This window comes from Osmia lignaria, chromosome 1 (genome assembly GCF_051020975.1).
Source record: "Osmia lignaria lignaria isolate PbOS001 chromosome 1, iyOsmLign1, whole genome shotgun sequence".
Taxonomy (NCBI): Eukaryota; Metazoa; Arthropoda; class Insecta; order Hymenoptera; family Megachilidae; genus Osmia; species Osmia lignaria.
In genome coordinates, this window is record NC_135032.1 from 11,377,860 (window position 1) to 11,397,090 (window position 19,231).

At 34.0% G+C, this 19,231-nt stretch overlaps 2 protein-coding genes across 3 annotated transcripts in view; both read right to left on the reverse strand.

Moving 5' to 3' along the window:
• LOC117606127 (cell adhesion molecule 2) overlaps positions 1–4,122 on the reverse strand; it is a 43,950-nt gene extending 39,828 nt beyond the window's left edge. The window contains exon 1 of the mRNA XM_034328183.2: positions 3,743–4,122. Coding sequence (XP_034184074.2) covers positions 3,743–3,857 — 115 coding nt within the window. The 5' untranslated portion in view covers positions 3,858–4,122. The remainder of the gene's footprint in view (positions 1–3,742) is intronic.
• A 9,283-nt stretch (positions 4,123–13,405) lies between these two features.
• Positions 13,406–19,231, reverse strand: part of Atg16 (Autophagy-related 16) — a 397,790-nt gene continuing 391,964 nt past the window's right edge. For both annotated transcript variants that reach the window (XM_034328179.2, XM_034328180.2), the window contains one exon: positions 13,406–16,979. In XM_034328179.2, coding sequence (XP_034184070.1) covers positions 16,883–16,979 — 97 coding nt within the window. In that variant the 3' untranslated portion in view covers positions 13,406–16,882. The remainder of the gene's footprint in view (positions 16,980–19,231) is intronic.

Genomic DNA, 19,231 nt, shown 5'->3' on the forward strand with positions numbered 1-19,231 from the left:
TATACTCGAAGCGTCCCATCAATTGCATGCTGCTGTGATAATGATGACAGTAATTATTCTAGATAATTCATAGAAATCCTTTTCTTTATCGTGGCAGGATATTTTTTGCACTTTTACACTTTTTACACTGTGGTGATCACTTGCACTTAGATTTAATTTTTATAAAAATACACTATAAAATTGAGCTCTTTTTTAATTACAAATCCAATTAAGAAATAGGAAGAAATTAAGAAAATTAAAAAATAGGAAACTTAGGAATAAAAAAATTATGAACGGGAAAACTAGAAATGAAAAAATTACAAATAGAAAAATTCCTTAATCACAATAAAAATTCACTTGCATGAATTAATGAAAGAATAATAAAATCAACAACATAAATATAAATTAAATAAGTTTCTTTACTTGAATCCTAGATTTCTTTTTCTTTTATCCAGTTCAGTTACCATTTCTTCTATCTTCTTGAAACGACAATCATGAGATTACTCCTTTTTTCACACCTCACGTTGCTCCAGAACGTTTTCCCAAGCAGCGAGCAACGTTATTTTTAAAACGGTTCTTCGTATTTTTATCGAGACTTTCATTAACGACGTCTTCTCACAGTGGCGAGTAATTTCGCACCTCTCTTCCTATCCTATCCGATTCGATTATTGTTTCATCGTAGCTCGATTGATTTATCGATTAGCGTTCGGTGTTTATCAAACGTTATACTTGCATTTCAGAGTGACGGGTTAATTTGACGATGCTTCGGTAACATCTGCTGTATGTTTACAAACCTGTTTCAGCAATATTTTATTAACTTGTCTATATGAATAAATAAATATTGTTCAATGAAATAAACAAATAAAATAAAATTCATTTAAGTTACTTTTGCTTTAGCTATGTTCAGTTTAAAAGAATTTTAAAATGACTTTCTTTTTGTTCTATGTACTTTATAATTCATAATTAATAATCTTTTCAACATTCGGTAAATAATTTATAAAGTAGCAGCAGCATTGACGTCGCTAAAAATTCATCAGAAAATTGGGAAAGTTAGGAAGGTGTGACTTCCTGTTCAAAGGACGAAGTATAAATTAGCAAAGGAAGTCTTTGAACCAGGTCTCGTAAATTAATTTCAGACTAATAAACAAATTTGCTTGTATACTTCGATCGAGAAAGATAATTTCGTTCGCACGACCTATCCTGTCGTTCGCTGCTTAATTCTATTAATTGAACGTAAAAGTTCGCGGAAATAAATTAAAACTAACCAGTAAGATTTCCGTCGGTCGAGAAACTGTGTAAGTTATTCTTCAATTTCAACATCATTACATAAAAGTTACTTTATGCCTCAAATCATGGTATAAAATATCATTCCTTTGAATTTGCAAAAATTGATAGTCAGTCGGAAACTCTTCAAAACAACCCCTCAGAGCTTTTCCATATCAAAGAATATCTAAGCTTTCCATTTCCTAATTTTAACATGATCCAATTTTTTCAAATTTCCACAAATCAATTTAACAAAGCAGAGATCCCTTCGAAAAGGGATTGAAAAAAATCTAGCATCCCTTTGATGATATTGAAAATAAATTAGAATCTTGTTGTGCATTCTATATTCTAAATCATGATAAATAATATTCCCCAATGGATTCACCACTACCTTAACAAATTCTTCAAAAACAACCCCTCAGAGGTTTTCCATATCAAAGAATATTTAAATTTTCGATTTCCTAATTTTCGTATCGTATGGTACAGCTCAATCTCTTCAGATTTTCCCAAATAAATTTAATAAAGCAACAACCTTTAGAAGCGTCGATCGTTTCTACAAAAAAAAAATTCGATCTGGCATCCCTTTCGCGATGTTGAAAATAAGTTGGAAGCTTTTTGTCGCGTTGGAATCTAACCACGTATGAGTGGTACGTGATTCGTTTTTCCCTCAGGCCAGAATTCTCGTCTCGATATCGTGGGGCAAAAACCATTTTAATCCTATTTCGCCGGTCGGACGCGAAAGAACGGAATCGCGACGTGCCGTCGAACTCGAAATAGAAACCCCTCTGTTCTTCATCTCCGTGATCCTTTCCTCCGGAAACTACGGACATCTGACGGGCGCGGCTTCAAGTTCCGTTGGTACACGTAAGCTTTCGCGAAATCAAATAATGCGCCAAGATATTTCTGCGTCTCCATTGTTTCCATTTCACCTGAATCTCCGGAGTTACGTGTACACTCGAGGCGAAACACGGTTATACACCACTCTGGCACCGATTTTTCTACTCTGAAAACTTCTGCCTCGATACCTTCCCGCGATGATGAACTGCTTTGGAAATCGATGGGGATGCCGTCGGTCTTCCGCTTGCGAAAAGCGCGCGAAATAAATGCGAGGAATTTTTGAATCGAGAAGCGAAATTGCGTGCAAGATGAGAAATAATTTAAATTTAAATGAGCGAAATTAAATATCTCAACGCCTCATCCAAATGTCCAAAATTATAGGAAGAATTTTAATTTGTTTAGAAACTCCAATAATTTTCCATTCTTTATCGAAGCACTTTCATTTTAAATTAAATTTCAATATTTTTATCGCAACAGGGGTTGTGAAATTCCAGTTTCACTATCGTCGCGTATTTCATATTTTAAAAATATGAAGTTTTATATTTTAAATATTTTCATACTTGCGGGAACAAATTCGATAAATTATCAACCACCGCACTGTTCCCGAACGGAGCTTCCTCTTCCACGTCGGATTATTCACAATCTTTTAATTTTATTATCCTCCTGTGAAAGTTACTTTAAATCTCGAATTATATTAAATTCTATTCTATTTCTTTAGATTTGAAAATAGATCCCAGAAAGCAATGGTCCTATTATAGAAAACAATGGTCCTTTTAGATTAGAGAGTGGAAATTGAATTAAGCCAACTTTTCAGTCGGACCTTTCGATGACTCTGACTACTGCAACGAAGTGGTAGAGTATTTTCTTGCGAAAATTGAACTTAGGATGAAGTACACGAGATAGCGAATTTTGATCAGTTATCAATCACTTTGTTATCCCCTAACTTTGAGGGTTACTTTCATCCCCTTGGTCTAAGCATTAGAAGACAAGAGAAAGTTGTGTGAAACACATTTCTTTGACCGCTAAATTTTATTAAAATTCCATGAAATCGGGATGGACCACCACTTGATTAGGTTCACTTAATGGACTACTTATTTTTTTTAAATATTCATTTTCTAGATCACTGATAAATGAATCCCACAGATCAAAGTTCGCAACATCAATAACCTTTCCTGGCTTTAATCAACACAAAAAAATATCGAAAACGAGGTATCCAATATTCCTCCTACTGCAACACCTCATCAAAATTTCATCAAAATTTCATCAAAATCCGAACGAACCACTTGATTAACATTTTCAATATCCATAAAACATCCATTCCCTAAATCACTGACAAATGAATCTCTCGAATTCAATTTTAATTCAAGAAGAACGTAAACACAGGGATGCTCTTTCCACGAGATATCCATCTCCATAAACAATGCCGGATTCCAAACCTTGTTCGCACTCGAAGAACAATCCCTCTCCTAGTCATCAACAATTTCAAAGTAGCAACCTTTCCTCCGAGGTTTCATTCACGTTCGTACATCCCCCTCCCCCCCCGTCCCGAAGAGAATCGACGTCTCGGCGTCGACACATGTCGTTTCTTAAGCAGGGGTTGAAAAATGTATATCTCAGAGTATGAGGGTAAAACACGGCGCCGCGCGGGGCGGCGATTTCTTACCGCTCACAAAAACGGCGAGGATGACGAAAAGGGTCGCGGACGGGGTAAGTTGGGTTCCCCGATATCTTGTGACACCTCTCATGACGTCCACGTTTCTGTCCTTTCGATCGCACATTCACAGATCACAGCTCGATGTTCATCTCCCGTCACTTCCTGTCTTAACTGATGGTTCGTTGGTAATCCATTAACCAATTAACACTCGAACGACAAATTTTCCGGACGAACTTGCGCGATGGAAAAAAAAAAAAAATTCACACGGACACTCACATACAGACGGAGGGAAACGGAAACGGTTTCGATCTATGGGTCGATGGCGCGCTGCGCGTCCTCCGGACGACGTGACGCGAAGAAGAGCTCTTCCGGTCGACGTACAAGCGGCTACTGAGGCTCCCGCCGCAAGCACGCAGAGCTTCCAGTGCGTCGACTCGGTCGTTGCAACCCGAAAGCTCGTTCCTCCCTACCCGTTCGACACCCCCTCCCCCCTGTTTCCCACCCTCCTATGTCGCCTCGTACTCTTCCTTGCCCCCTGCCCTCCCCTCTCTTATGGTCGCCCCGTTTTGCCCCTTCGGCCATTTTAGCGTCGTCGTCGTCGCGGCGATCGGCCGTGCCAGTGCGGGCTGCGCGCGCGACAGAGCTTTCCGCGTCCTAAAGCTTCGATGCCACCCGGCTGCTAGCTTTTCCATGGGGGGTAAGGGGTGATTGATTGGCGATGAAACTTCGCGACTGATTGAATCTTTTTTTACGTTTCAATATCGATATCCTTCCCATACCACTCGACCGGGATGTACGGCACATGCCGGACAGACTGCGTGAATGTTAAGTTCCTTCGCGGAGAAGGTGAATTTCAAGGTTCATTGAGCATTCGGCGTGATTCAGACTGTTGGTGATGGGAATGTACAGTGGTGGTCAAAAGTAGAGGAAAAAATGATGTTTTATGATGGAAATTGTCCGTCAATTAACTTTTTCATTGTAACACGAAAAGAAAGCTACTCCTTTTGTCAAATTTGCAATAAAAAAATGATATTATTAATTTTTAAAAATTGCTGTTTCTACATTTTCAAATAAATGGTATTGAAAATAACGTACCGAAATATTATATCATATAGCTTTTTTTTATTTTAGTGTCAAATGAAAATTTTTCAAATGGAATTGAATTTGAAGGTTCATTGATTCTTCATTGCAATTTTGAGTACGTTTTGATGGTTTGTTCAGATTCTTATTGTAATATGTGGCAGGGATAGATGCCGCTTTATAGAGGTGGTGAAATGGAGTTGAATTTGAAGGTTCATTGATTCTTCATCGTGATTTCAACTACCTTTCAGAGGAACGTATCCTGTAACTGTTCTGATGCGTTCCTTTCAGTGATTTCTTCAAATCCTTATTGCAATGTATGGGAAGGGTAAATGCTATTCTATGGGGATGGTGAATGTTCTCTGTGAAAGAAGGAAATATAATATTTTAGTGATTTCATATGGACAAGTATGTTTATTTTAAATAATAAAATATCATATTGGTACAATAATTATTATTATTAAAAATAGAAACTATTTTTACAGTAAACTGAGATTCACCGAGTTCTTGCTTTTAGGATGAAACTCGTTTTAGATACGTTAAGTGGTTCTATTTTTCAACAAAATTCACGCTAGCCGCGGAATTCCTGATTTCCTTTCATTAACATATAAATTACCATTCTCTAATGCATCTTTTTAACCGTTTTTTAGCATCTTCTTTAGAGTAACAGTAAAATCCACTCTCCTATGGATTCAATCCTCCAGGTACTTGTACATTTTCAGAAAGACCAATCGATTCCCTTAAAAAGAAATAATCTTAAATTGACATTTTTATACTCTATTTTAAAATTAATTATACATATTTAAATAAGCTAACGATATTTAACAATGAAAGCCTCTATTTTCTATGAATTTGTCAAAGTGACAATTTTCATTGATAAACCGTTCTGCGCATTTAGATGCTGTTGCGACAAATAATATAATGGAATCCATTCCACTATGAAACTTGAAATGCGTTTTTCTAGACCGTCGCTCTGCTGAATACCAACTAAAGAATTCGATTTAACCTTTTAACGTTCGCGTTCGTGTTTCGCACAAACACCTGTGACCTGTGAATTTATACAGATTCGCGTTTGATACATGCACACACGTTATCATCACTTCGTTTGCTTCGATTTGCTTGATTATAAGCAGTACTTATGTGTATTTAGCAAAATTTATGTTCTTCATACTAGGTGCATTCTAATATGCACCCTATTCACAGTTGTATCAATAGCCACTAACTTGTACGCCTAATGGTTGACCTGTATCACTAGTATTAGCTTTAAATGACTGCTATTGTAATTTCTGCAGTAAAATCAGCTAAATTATTTTTGTATTTACATTATTATTTACAATACTAAAATATTTGCAATATTTTTTATTACAATACAAGACATAGTTATGAAAATATTATAATAATTTTATGCTTTCTTTCCATGTATATTTTATATATGGAATTTTAACATCACAAACAATGTCTCTAAAAATTTTAATTACGCTTTAATGATTTGAAATATTATTTTTGTAGAAACTTATTACTGGTACTGTTACAATATGTAACGCTATGCATTGACTTGTACTACTTAAATTGCACATTTAGCTCAGATGATTCCATTAATAAATAAATAACGTTATGGCACATTAATTCTAGATAAACAAATAAATAATTCTATGACATAATTTTCTAATTGCAGTAAAGTGAATGGATTAAATTTTATAATGAAATTAATGAATTAGGTTGATTATTTTTCATAGGAAGACCACAGTGATTTCCACGAAAGCAATATTTGTGAAAACGTTGCGGGTAAAGTTTCTTGAAGTAAGTAATTCGAAAATTTTCTTTAGTTAACGCTGCCACGAGAAAGTGAAAACGTGTAGTCGACGAAGCGTTAAGAACAGGGACGTGGGTGGCGTTCGTGATGAGAACGTGACTCTTTCGCTATTTTTGAAACCAACAATTTCTACACAGCTTTACTTTAGCACCTTCAATTTGGTGCTTTCCCTTCAAGAAAGCTCCAACTTTCGATCGAAAAGCTAGAAATTTTCGAATTCTTTCTTTCGATTCCGATTGAAACGTCACGTTCAGACTTTGATAAATGGGAAATCGGTTCCGTTTATCATTTTTTTTAAATTTAAATTAAAAATATACAAAATTTGTTTAAAGATTCAATTTAAGGTATTAAAAGCAAAGTAAAATAAATCAATATTTCATTTCAATTAAATTATTTAAAAATTAATTTTTTAAAGTTTCTAGAGGAAGTAAGTAATTGTTGTTATTTTATCAGAAGTTTCAATGATTTCCTAGCATTAATATTTCCATATAACTCTGTTGATCTCCGGTGCTTGTTGAAATTGTGCAGCATAACGGTTCGCAGGATTTGTAGGTCTATTTTCTCAAATTAGTTATGCAAGAACCTACTGCATATCTCACACGAGAGCGTGCGAAATTAAAAAAAAAAAAGAAAAAGGGACCTGCTCGAAAAATTTCTGTCGCTTCTTTCATGATCCACGCATTAGTGACACTTCCCAGAATATTTTCGAGGGGGATGCTAGGAAAAAGTGGCATTGAGATCAAAACTAGTTTGCATATTTTAATACGTTGCTTGCCATATCATTTACATACATGTGGGTGGTATTAAAAACCAACTTCAAAATTAAATGTACCTGAAGCTACGTGAAAAGAAAAATAATAAATACGATATATTAATGTTATAAACTTTCCAATTAATTATCAACGATTAAGTCTGTATAATTATGAAATGTACATGGTACATAAATTTAAATTTGATTATATGAAAATTTATAAGTTTTCTGATTTTTATTTAATTCATCGTCTAGTGAATTAAATAATAAATTTTGCCATATAAGAAAATTTTAATTACATGCCATTAAAGTTACACTAATAATTTGAAATTCCTATCACTCACAAATTTGAAATATATTTACCTCGAAAATGGGAAAAACCAGCGAATACTAATGAAAAAATATGAAACGTTCGTTTCATATTTCTAGTTATTGAAGTTAATATCAGTATATTTCACGATATCAGTACATTTTTAGGAATAAACAAATATGGAGAATCAAAAACTCATCACTATTTCATTTTTTTTTCCATCTTTTTTTAGCACTTGTATTTGTATGTTTATTAAAAAATTTTTATGTTATTGCAAAGGGTATAAATTGACTCATATTCATTAGTATAAATGAAACGGTTAATTCAGAACTGGGTCATCCTTTACCCAAACAAATTCTTCAAAAGAAGTGTTTCCTATACATATTGGCAAACAATAATCAAATTAAAATAAAAATCAATCAGTGCCTAAAATTATATTTAAATTATTACTATTTGAAGGTTAATGTAAAATGAGAAATTAATATTCATTAGTAATAAATTTTCCTTTATTTATGATAGAACTATAGATGTAGTAAAACTTGATTTCAAAAGCTATTTTAATGGCTGATTTTAATAGCGATTATGACAGCAATGTTAATCGTCCACCATGTGGAATGTGACTGGTTTAACACGAATGACTCGATGCAATCCTACGACGAATTTGGCAATCACGATCATTTAACCGGATACAAGTGGATATCACAGACAGTTAGGTTAATTAAGACCGGATGGATGAGTCGTGTTCAAGTGAACGAACTGCATCCGACACACATTATTCAGTTTTAAATTTGATTGACGCGTACACGACAATAGCATTCCACCTATCTATCCACGTATTCCTTAAAATGATGACCTTATCTGATTAATTTAATTTGATTTTACAGTTGAAACAAGATAAAGATCGTGAATCAGATTTCATAAATATTTGATCCATAGAAGATTTATTAAGAAATTAAATTTTATCAAAGTAAACGAAAATTTGATTTACACGAGTTTAATAAAATATTCATAATTAATCATTAATTAAGTAATTTATTATTTTATTTTATTTTTTTAGAATTTCATTATAATTAATCTCTGCTTAATTTAAAAGCTTAAAATAATTTTATTATTGTGAATTTGTTTCCAATATTAAATTGCTGTTACATTAAAAATAAATTGTGTGAAGTTTTATATTTCATTGATTTAAATAATTACAGTTCCGAAAAAAATGATAAACGAAAGGGTAATCGGAAAAAAGAGGATTTTGCAGTAGGAACGATTAAGTAATTAAATAATCTACGCTCGCTTGAAATTCCAAACGAGATAAAACGCTTGCGTTACGCAATATTTCCTTTTGATTTTTAAAAGCGATAATAAATTCACGAGCACTCTGAAAGCATCGAAACACAAATTTTATCGTCCACTTTTTAACCGTGCTTTCAACCCGCATTAATAAACATACCTCATCGAAATCGAAACTGTTTTCAATACCGTGAAAAAAAAAGAAAATAGAAACAATGTGTATTTTATTTTCTTATTGTTATTATTTGAAAGAATTCGAAAATTTCAAGATTAAAAAAGTTAAGTAACGAGGGGTAATATTTCCATTAAATAGTTAATATTTATGATTTTTATTATATCTACTATTTTTACATACTTGATCCAAGCCGCTTCTTTTCCCCTGAAATGTATCTTTTCAAGCGTAACAAATGAAATATTCGAAGGAAACAGGGTACAAGATGTGACAATTTACTCGTTGAATTTCAGCGCGGCAGAATCCTTGATAGAAATCTTTCGGCAACGGGGGCACGGAGGCGCGTTCAATCAAAATATCGGCCGGAGTAGTTTGTATTTCCGTATGAGAGCACGCGAAAGCATTCGCGATCTCACAGACGCTGATTCTACATTAACGGACAAACATTGCACGCTTAAGCTTGCACCGAGTTCTCTTACCTGGTTGACAAACTGACGTTTCCGGTGCTGCGTGTGTAGCCTTTTGCCACGTACACATAAGGGGATGTTACCTGAATCTCACGGAGTAGACCATTTCGAGTCCCGAGTTAATTTGTCACTCGTCTAATTCCTTTATACAAGGATCCCTCCTTCCGTCTGAATTACTGAAATTCCGCTCATTATGTCGACGAGGAACAACCGCAAGCTGCGAGATGCCTTCGTTCTATAATGTCTAAACATCATTCCGGCTGCGAGCCGTTAATAGCGCCTCGTGGAGGAGTCATTAAATATTGTAAAAGGAAGGGAACGCAATCAATCACCGGAAGACATTACCGCCCAGGCAAATCAGGCCGTTGTCGTCGATTGGCTAGGAGGCAGGCTAAGAAATTAATAAATAACACGGATGTTTCACGGTTAAGCGTGACGATGATGGACGTCGTGCGGCTGCTCGTTGCAGATTGATTTCGTTGCTCGCGGAGTAGGTTGATTGGTCGAGTTTAAAGTGTTACGAGTAGAAATGGAATTTAAGTACAATAAGTTTTAATCTGACTGGGTAATTCTTAATACGAGTACTTGTGGGGGTACAATAATCTTCTCTGAGCAAAATGGCAATATAGGGAGAGGAGGATCTTATCACTGATCTTAGTAAGATAAAGTTATTTTTTTAATATTTAATAATTAATCATTTTTGATTGGATAACTTTGAAAATGGCAATATATAGAGACCATCACTGGTCTTAATTATTGATATTTATTTCAAAGCAAGTTAATTAACAAAATGGTGAATTTAAAATTTTCGATCAAGGTAAATTTATAAACAGAAATTCATTTCTACTGGGTCACCAGTTTTCACACCAATAATTTCATCAAATCTCCCACGTAATCTCCTTGTCATATCCTTTCCTTTTCCCGAATCCATGCCAGAGGGATGATAAGTCCGCCGGTAGAATCGGCTGCCCGTCGTACACGTTCACGTGCATGTATCAAGATCCCTTCACAGAAGCTGGGTGATATAACAGAGCGTGTGTCTGACAGTACCTAACGTGCTTTCGAAAGCGCTCATTAGTCAGTGAAATGCGGTCGCGAAGTGACAACTCGTACGTGGAATATTATACGGTCGAAGAACTTCCGCTGTGTCGTATCGCACGACCGATTCACGATTCTCCTCTTCTCGCTCATGCACCGGTCGCGTCTCTCTGTTTCGAACTTTCGCATTATACGCCCTTTGTCCGCGATTCGACAGTTTCGACAGTTTCGCAATGGAACGTGAGAATGCGCCACCACGAACGGGGGAGGAAGCCGGTTACAAACGACGTTAAAGTTCGATCGGACCGCCGCATCTGGGGCCACCGAAATTTTTCTCTCGCACCCCCTTGTACACGTGTGCAACCGCCCTGTCCCGTTCGCACTCACATGCACACCCTCGACCGAGTGGCCCGCTTCGATTCCCGTGGTTTACCGGCTAAACGCTGTAATCAATTGTTACGTCCTGGAAAAACATAGCGGGTTCGTTGCGCGGAAATTAGGGGAAAAAATTCACGATCGAAAGTGGGAAGTCGAATTTTATTTTATTAAAGAAATTTTGCAGTAATTATTTTATGATATATTTGATTTTGAATGATTCATTCATTGCGCAGAATTCATATTTTTGAATTTAGCCTGTTAATTCGTGCTTTCCACTAGGATGGCATTTAAGAAAAGAAATCTAGCGCATTACTAACAAAAGACACCTTTCATAGACCTCCAAAGTCTGGTGATTCGCAAGGAAGTTTCTTCTTTGTAGAAAAGCGTGGTGAGAGAGTCGACTGTAGACGATGGTCTATTTAAAATGTTGCTTGCTTATTTTGAAATGGGGGGAGAGAAGGGGGGAGAACAAGGAGATAAAGCACGGTGCGGTTTGTCTCTTTAGCATGAAAGAACCTTTCATTTCATGGCAAATCAGAGTCTTGTCGGAGTGTAGGTGGTACATTTGGAATTTTTTAAAAGAAAGAAGGAATGCGGCCCTCACGGTTCTTCGCTAGTTATTCAGAAACATCTTCGGATAACAACCCTTTTCGTGGATCTTTGTCGTTCGTAACAAAGAAACCTTTTTTCACCCTATGGAAATACTGAGCCGAGAAGGAAGTGTATGAAAGTTAGAAACAAGAACAGAATGCTTTTAAAAATGTACGCTGTTATTGAAATTAATCCTGTTTTAATAAAAGGAAAGAAAATTTAAATTGGATCCTGAAGATGAACTTCAGAATTCAAAAGAATTTTAGAATGTTTCGTTGAAAAATTTTATTCACACTTAATTTTATTATTTATTTTTTAGTGTATCTGTAAAAGAAAAGGATTTAAAAATTCAGAGTTTGAGTGGTTAAAAAAGTTGACAGAAGAAAAGATAATCCTAATGAAAGAAGAAAAACGTTAATTTTGTTTCTCTCTTTTAATCTTCTTACTTTTTTATAAATTGGATTGTAGTTAAGAGGGTTACAAAGTGAGTTATTATTATAATGAAATACTTTGTTTAAAAGACAGCATTTTAATAATTCCTTCTCTAACTAGTAATAAATATTAGGTGTAAAAAGGTATTAATTTTGAAATTAAATGTATATTGTTTATTAAAAGGATTTGACAGGTTGATTAGGAATAAATAGAAAACACTGGTGCATTTTAAAAAATACAAGAAGAAAACGTTTATTATATTTATATATATATTTACATATGTGAACGATGTATACAATGTTTTTGTTGAAATCAACGTAGAATGTGAACATAATAAAAATATATATGCTTTCCAAGAGACGAAAGAATTTATGCAACAAGTTGGACGCAATTGCTTATAATAGCCGACCCACTCTCGAATAAATTGTAATGTTGAAAAATTACAAACTAATATTTATCGGTTTCTATAAAAAAGAAAAAGAAAGGAAGGATTATTTAACTTTCGCGAGTGGGTCGTAAATCGTATATCTTTTGAGATCATCCGAGGGTGCAGTAGATTCAACGAAAAGATAAATGACGAGAAGAAATGACCTCGTGGTAGAAAAATCTAAGTTTAATTAGGCAAACCGACGAAATCACGAAGTTCAAAGTATTAAAAACTTAATCTTACGCTCGAGCACAGTGTAGCTTAGAAAAATCTTACATGCTAAAAAAATAATATCATTATCTATGATGCTTCAAACAAACGTAAACTCATAGCAACTCTCGTATACACCAAAACCATAGAACCACATAGAACTTAACCATAAAACAGAATTTTGTAATAAGACTTACTATAAAGAATGATCAAAGGACACGGTAAAAAAAAAACAAGACATACAAATATTAGAATTAAGGAAATTTATGATCACGTTGACGATGTGTATTAGTGTCGTGTGTGCTTGCTCGCTGTGTATCCGAAATAACAAAAATGCGTATCAAAAATATGAAAAACTGTACACGTTGGCAGCTCGTGTATACTGGCTAAACGTTGTCATAAATTTCTGTATTTTTTAATTTTTTAATTTTAAGTCCTTTGATCTCGGCCCTGAATACTCCTACAAGCTATCCACTTAGAATTATTGTGCTGTACGGTGGCATTGTTTTTTCTTAAGTGCATAAACCAAGGATTAGTGATTTAAAAATAGATTAGAAAATATTTTTTGTTTCTTTTTTGATTCTGAGTATTCAAAAAAAAAAAAAAATTATGAACATACGAGTCAATCCACGTGAAATGGTACATGAATTTTGAAATCTTCTGAACTATTATTAACTTCTTAAAAGAGTATTTTTTAATTAAGCTTTTCACCCCATACCTTATTATTATTGATGATATTCAAAAAAATAATTATTCCTTTATTTATATTTAATTCTTGGTGCCACCATATTCATCGTGTTAACAGTATTATTATAATTACGTAACATTGATTACGTTCAGTCACTATTAAATAAATCAGAGGGAAATATCTGTTTATGAGTTGAAAAGGCATTGATTGATACATTGATCAGCCTAATATATTGATTACCGGGAGTATTACAAGAGATTGGTATTTTGAATTTAATTCAATTAAAAATGAAGAAAAAAGGTGTTGAATACCATGAAATTCGTATTAATAATTTGACACAGCAAATTGAGGTATTAGATTAAATAATTGATCCTTAATAGCGTGAATAATCCCTATTAATTCCTACCGCACTAAACATGCCTGTTACTAGTGATTCAATTAACATATTGGCTGATGCAGTGAAAGTGGTAAATCATTAAGCATACGTGTATATAATTTTTCAATTTACTACACTTTGACGATTAATGTCATATTAGAATAATTTTGTACATTAGAATTATTTAGTTCATTTGCATTTACTGTATAATTTATTAAATTCCAATTTGTAAATTAGTAATTTTATGAAGTATCAAGTTGAATAAAAGTTTGATACAGAAATTTACTTGCAAATATTTACAATAAAAATTTTATTATTGGGTCATGTTTGACCCGAGATTCACCAAGTATCCTCAGTATAAGGGTTGATTTCCTAATCTCTCTGACTTCTTCATTATAAAAAGAGAAAAGAATGATGAAAAATAATTATCTAAATTAAATTTAATGAATTGTAATTCTAAAATTCGAGACTTCTAATAAAAATTTCATTCTAATTTAGAAACACTCTTACGTAGTATACATAGAAAGGAGGTAGCAAAGTTAATAGTATTGGGAGTTTAAATTCTGATCAACTCTTTTCGAGAACAGTGGAATTAAAGTTGCATTGGAATAATAGTTTACAATCAAGCCGAAGTTAAGGTAATCGAAATATCGCGGAAAGTTGAACGAAATTTCTTGTGGCAAGCGGATACATCGCGAATGTTTATTGTGTTCACCCAGTTTCGAAACTAGCTAGCTGGCTACTAAGTTCACGACTTTTGCGAGAATCTACATATCGTTACTGGAGAAATCCCGAGTTTCCGGGAAAATACGGGTAATCACATTCATTTTAATCAGTGTACACAATCAAATTTACGATTAGACGGTAATTTAAGAGGCTCTTTCACTTGTTTCAAATTCATAAACCTTGAATTCGTGTCCTATATAATTTCAGAACAGCTAAATTCAAATGAGTATTTGAAAATCGAGTATTAGCTATTTTTATGTAAATAATTGATCAATGATTTAGTTTTTATTTATGAAATATCAAATTCAATTAATATGTTAATTATCACAGTAGTAATAACCATGATTAATATGGCTTCGAATTATATTGAATATCAAGGATTAATCCTATAACTTTACTATTAAATTTGCTATTTAGAATTATCGATGTAATTTTAGCAATATTAGAATTGAATTTATAATACTAATTCTTGGTGGCACCTGTAGAATGCATTAAAGTCATTAATGGACATTCTATTATTTAGTATTTAAATTTGAAGAAAATGTTCCATAATAATATAGTAACTCTAGTAATTCAATATAGTAACTCAATAATTTTTTTACAGTATATAGAAGAAATGTTTTAAATATGGAATGACTCGTACGCAATTTTCATTGTTTATTTTTTATTGCAACAAAAACGATATTCAGTATGTTATTCATTAAACCAATATTTTGTAACAAAGATGATGAGTAAAATTGAACTATTAACATTTTTCCAGAAAATTATTATTTGTTTATATATTAATATAAAATAACAGAAAAACACAACTTATATAATTTTCAACTTAATAGATAATTAGTGTTTTATATTTAATTATACTTAGTTTATTAATTCACAACCAAATTTTAAGTTTAGTGTTAAACTTTGACATCGATAGAGTAATGATAAAAGTTAGTTTCCTATCCAACAATGTGTAAGTAAAACTTGAAGGGGATCAGAATAATGCTCAAAACATAATAATGAAAATAAAGAAACAATGTCAGTTCTTATACTAAAGTTAGTATACTAAATAATATATTTTCATGGTTTTAAAAAAATTGCAATTAGTCTTCAAATTATGAAGCAAATAGTGAAAATGGCTTTTTATAATTTCCTTATTTAAGTTCATAATGGAAATGAAAAGAATACCTTTTTAATTTTCATTGCAATTTTTTCAAAACAACATAAAATCATCATCAAGCAAACTAATCCTATCTTCTGAAAGAGAAATTCATGTCCTTTGGTCCATTTAAAAAAAAAACTCATTTTTCTTTCAATAGTGAACGAATACTTTTAAAATCCATTGCGTATGAATAATAATTTTCTGGGAAAACCGTAATTATCGGTTCAGTTTCACTCTTTTTCGTATTCGGCATCGATTATTAAAACTTTATTGTGCATCTTCGTTCAACGAATACATCCAATCCCATCCTAAGTCAGACTTACGATAAAAACGTTCGAAACTCGCTGACGTTGGAGAAGTTCGCGGGGGGTAGACTCGATTTCACGGCTGCTTCGGCAATTAACAAACTTGCTCACTGGTTTTGCTTGCGCCCAGAGATTTTAAAACTTCCTGTTAAATTATCACGCAAAAAATCTGACCTGTGATTAATCATCCGACGATTACGTTCCACTATTTCTTTCAAAAGCAACCAGATTCCCGCGAAATGGTCCAACATGGACAACGCGGACGATTCAAACGCGAAATGGTCTCTTATGGGCGAATCTCGAGAAGATAACTGTGATAACACCGTCCAAACAATCGTATTTTTTATTCTAAATTCAATGGGTATTTTTTTATAAACTTTGTACAAATTAATTTTGCGTCTTTTCTTTTCTTGTTTATCGAAAATTTATTTTAAAAAAGTCACGGTAGATTCAATTATTAAAGTAATTTTTATTGCTATTTTATTTTCTCTAAGACACTAAATTAATTTGCACATCTACTATTCAATTATTTAGATTAAATTTCTAATTTCTAAAAATTATGAATGGATAGTTTAATGCATAAGAAAACCCATTGAATTTTGTAAAATAAAATACCCGTTGGACAGTGTAATCTGTTAGGGCGCGCAGATATTACCCTGAAAAAGGAAATCTTTACAACCTGGGGGGGCAACAATCAGCGCAGTTTTATGTACAACAATAATCTCGAGCATCGCTGAATCTGCTTCGCTTTGTGCATTCTCGAGACGGTATATCGTTTACAACCTTGCGCGCCGAAACCGTCCGCTGATTTTTATTATCCTGCACCGGTGTGTCCTTCGTGATACCTCCGCGGCTTGCAACTGCACCCTTCAATCCCGCAAACGTCCACCTCGGCACAAAAGAACGCGTTGACCTTCGTTCGTGAAACAATCTTTTATTCCTGACTCGCGAGACCCATCAAACATGGTCGCCCCATACTGTTACCGTTTTCGCCCTGTCCACCGATGCGAGGTAGGTGCCGTGAAGGTGCCAAGAAACAGCTGTCACCACAGCCCTGAAACAATATAATTTAATCGATCGATAGTAAATCTTCTCATAGCATTAATTTAAAAATTACAATTCAGTCAAAATTGGTTTTATTGAAACCAATTGGATACATTTACAAATTTTTTAAAATCATACGAACGTGATAATTAAAATCTCATCATAATATATAAAATTATACAATATAAAAATTTGTTTCCTCTTCACTTCCAAAATTACCCATTTCCTTCAATTATCCGTTCAACCAACCAAGTCTAATTTCACCATGGAATCTTTCACACCGAAAGAATGAAATGGTGAACTAACGGTAACCCTATCATTACCATTTCTTGTTCGGTTAAACTAAAAATTTTTTTCCCCTGAAATTCATGAGAGGATCATGTAACAGTAAGTCTCGCGATAGGAAAACAGAAGGAATTAACTTGTCGGTGTTTCGCACAACATTAACCGATTTCCCCTGGAGGCGAGTGTAATTTGAGGTCAATTATGGGCCGAGATTGTGTTTTCAGATCGTAATGGACCGGTCGACCACCGACTAACTGTTATAAAAGATCACCGGTTTCCCATGACTGGTGTGTATCGGTAGTCGAGCCACGCACACGTTCGTTAGCTTCCTGAATTCGTCTCTGGCAAAAGAGACCCGACAACGCAACGGATGCAAATATGTCCGGGCCGATTGATTTCAGTCGGCCACCCTTTCCTTTATAGCTGCTCGTACCGTTTTCTCTCTGTTTCCTCGTTCTTCCATTGTTTTTGAACGGTAGCGAACGGTAAATACGCGAAGGCATACACTCCTGCCATTCGACACCGTGAATAGACGTAATACGATGAAGCAGACGCAATCTTAATTAGCATGACTGGCCGACTACATTGTCTTCTCGAACTCGTGTCTGCCTTCGAATACCACCGGATCGAAAGAGCGGCGCAGATGTTCGACCCGAGTTGTCCAATGAGTTTTCCGGTCTCGACCGGAAACCGCAGACTATCCATCAAAATTCTTGGTCAAACTCTACATGGCTGAAATAAAGTACGTTTTCTTTATATTGAGATATTCGGATTTATTTTTATTTTCATTTTCATTTTATCAACAATATTTCTTTTTATTGCCACAAAAGAATATTAATGAGATTAACTCAGGCAATAACGAGTTAATTAATTTTTACTAAAACGTTTACGGATCATTAAAATGATTAAATTTACATATAATTGAAGTAAAAATTATTTCCAAGTATTGTTCTGATATTTTTATTCTTATTTCACGTATAAGTACATAAATTTTAGAGAGCTTCTATCATAAAGACAAGACATTTCCTTCCATTAGAAGAAAATAAAAGTGAGATAAAAGTTTCTCCGGTTGCAATAAAAAAGAAAAATTATTATATCACGGTCATTTTACATTATTCTTTTTCTCTCGTCATCGCGAAAGCGTAAAAACGGCAACGATTTGCCGGATCGGGGTGTACACGAAAATCCGCGACGATTTAAATCGCTTTCGTTAAAGATTTCATTTGAATGCGAAAATATACAGTGGCGCGTAATTTTCTGGTCCGAGCTGGGCTCGCTGGTGCAGCAAAAGGACTATAAAACCAGAATTCCCGTGGGTGATTCACGGGGCTCCGTGGAATCGTAAAAGGGTGTTTCTGCGCGAGGACAAACGCGCTGAAAATGGCGTCGCGAGTAAAACTACGCGCAACGGGCATAAAGGAGCAGTATATTTTGAAATACTATAAAGGTCAAGTACAACCGGCTGAAATGATGTGCTGACAGAAAATTGGATTCGTGAGAAAGCGATTAGAAAGTTTATGCGTTATTCGTCTTTCCTACCCTCGTGATGGACGAGGAGTTTCAGTACCACCATGGTGTTACCATGAAATAGGTTGAATAGGAACATTGCTACGTACAAAATTTATTATAATAATTAAAATTTAAATATTATTTCAAATTCAATTGCAATTTCATTTTGAAAAATTTTATTGAATTTGTGCACTTCTCTTTATGTCATTTGTTGCATTTTATTATTCTCTACAATAAAGTTATTATAGCACTTGGGTCGAAAATTAATTAGTTCAAAAATCTTAGGTTTCCCAATTTGATAAAAAATTGTATCTTTTATTCTTGATAAAAAATTATTAAGGTAGTAGAATCAAAAATTGATAATCTCATCATGAAATGACCCAAAGGAAGAAGTGGTTGAAGTGTATAGACATTTGATAGACGTGTCTGCGAGTATATACGAAAACTTTATTCTCGAAAAGGAAAAAA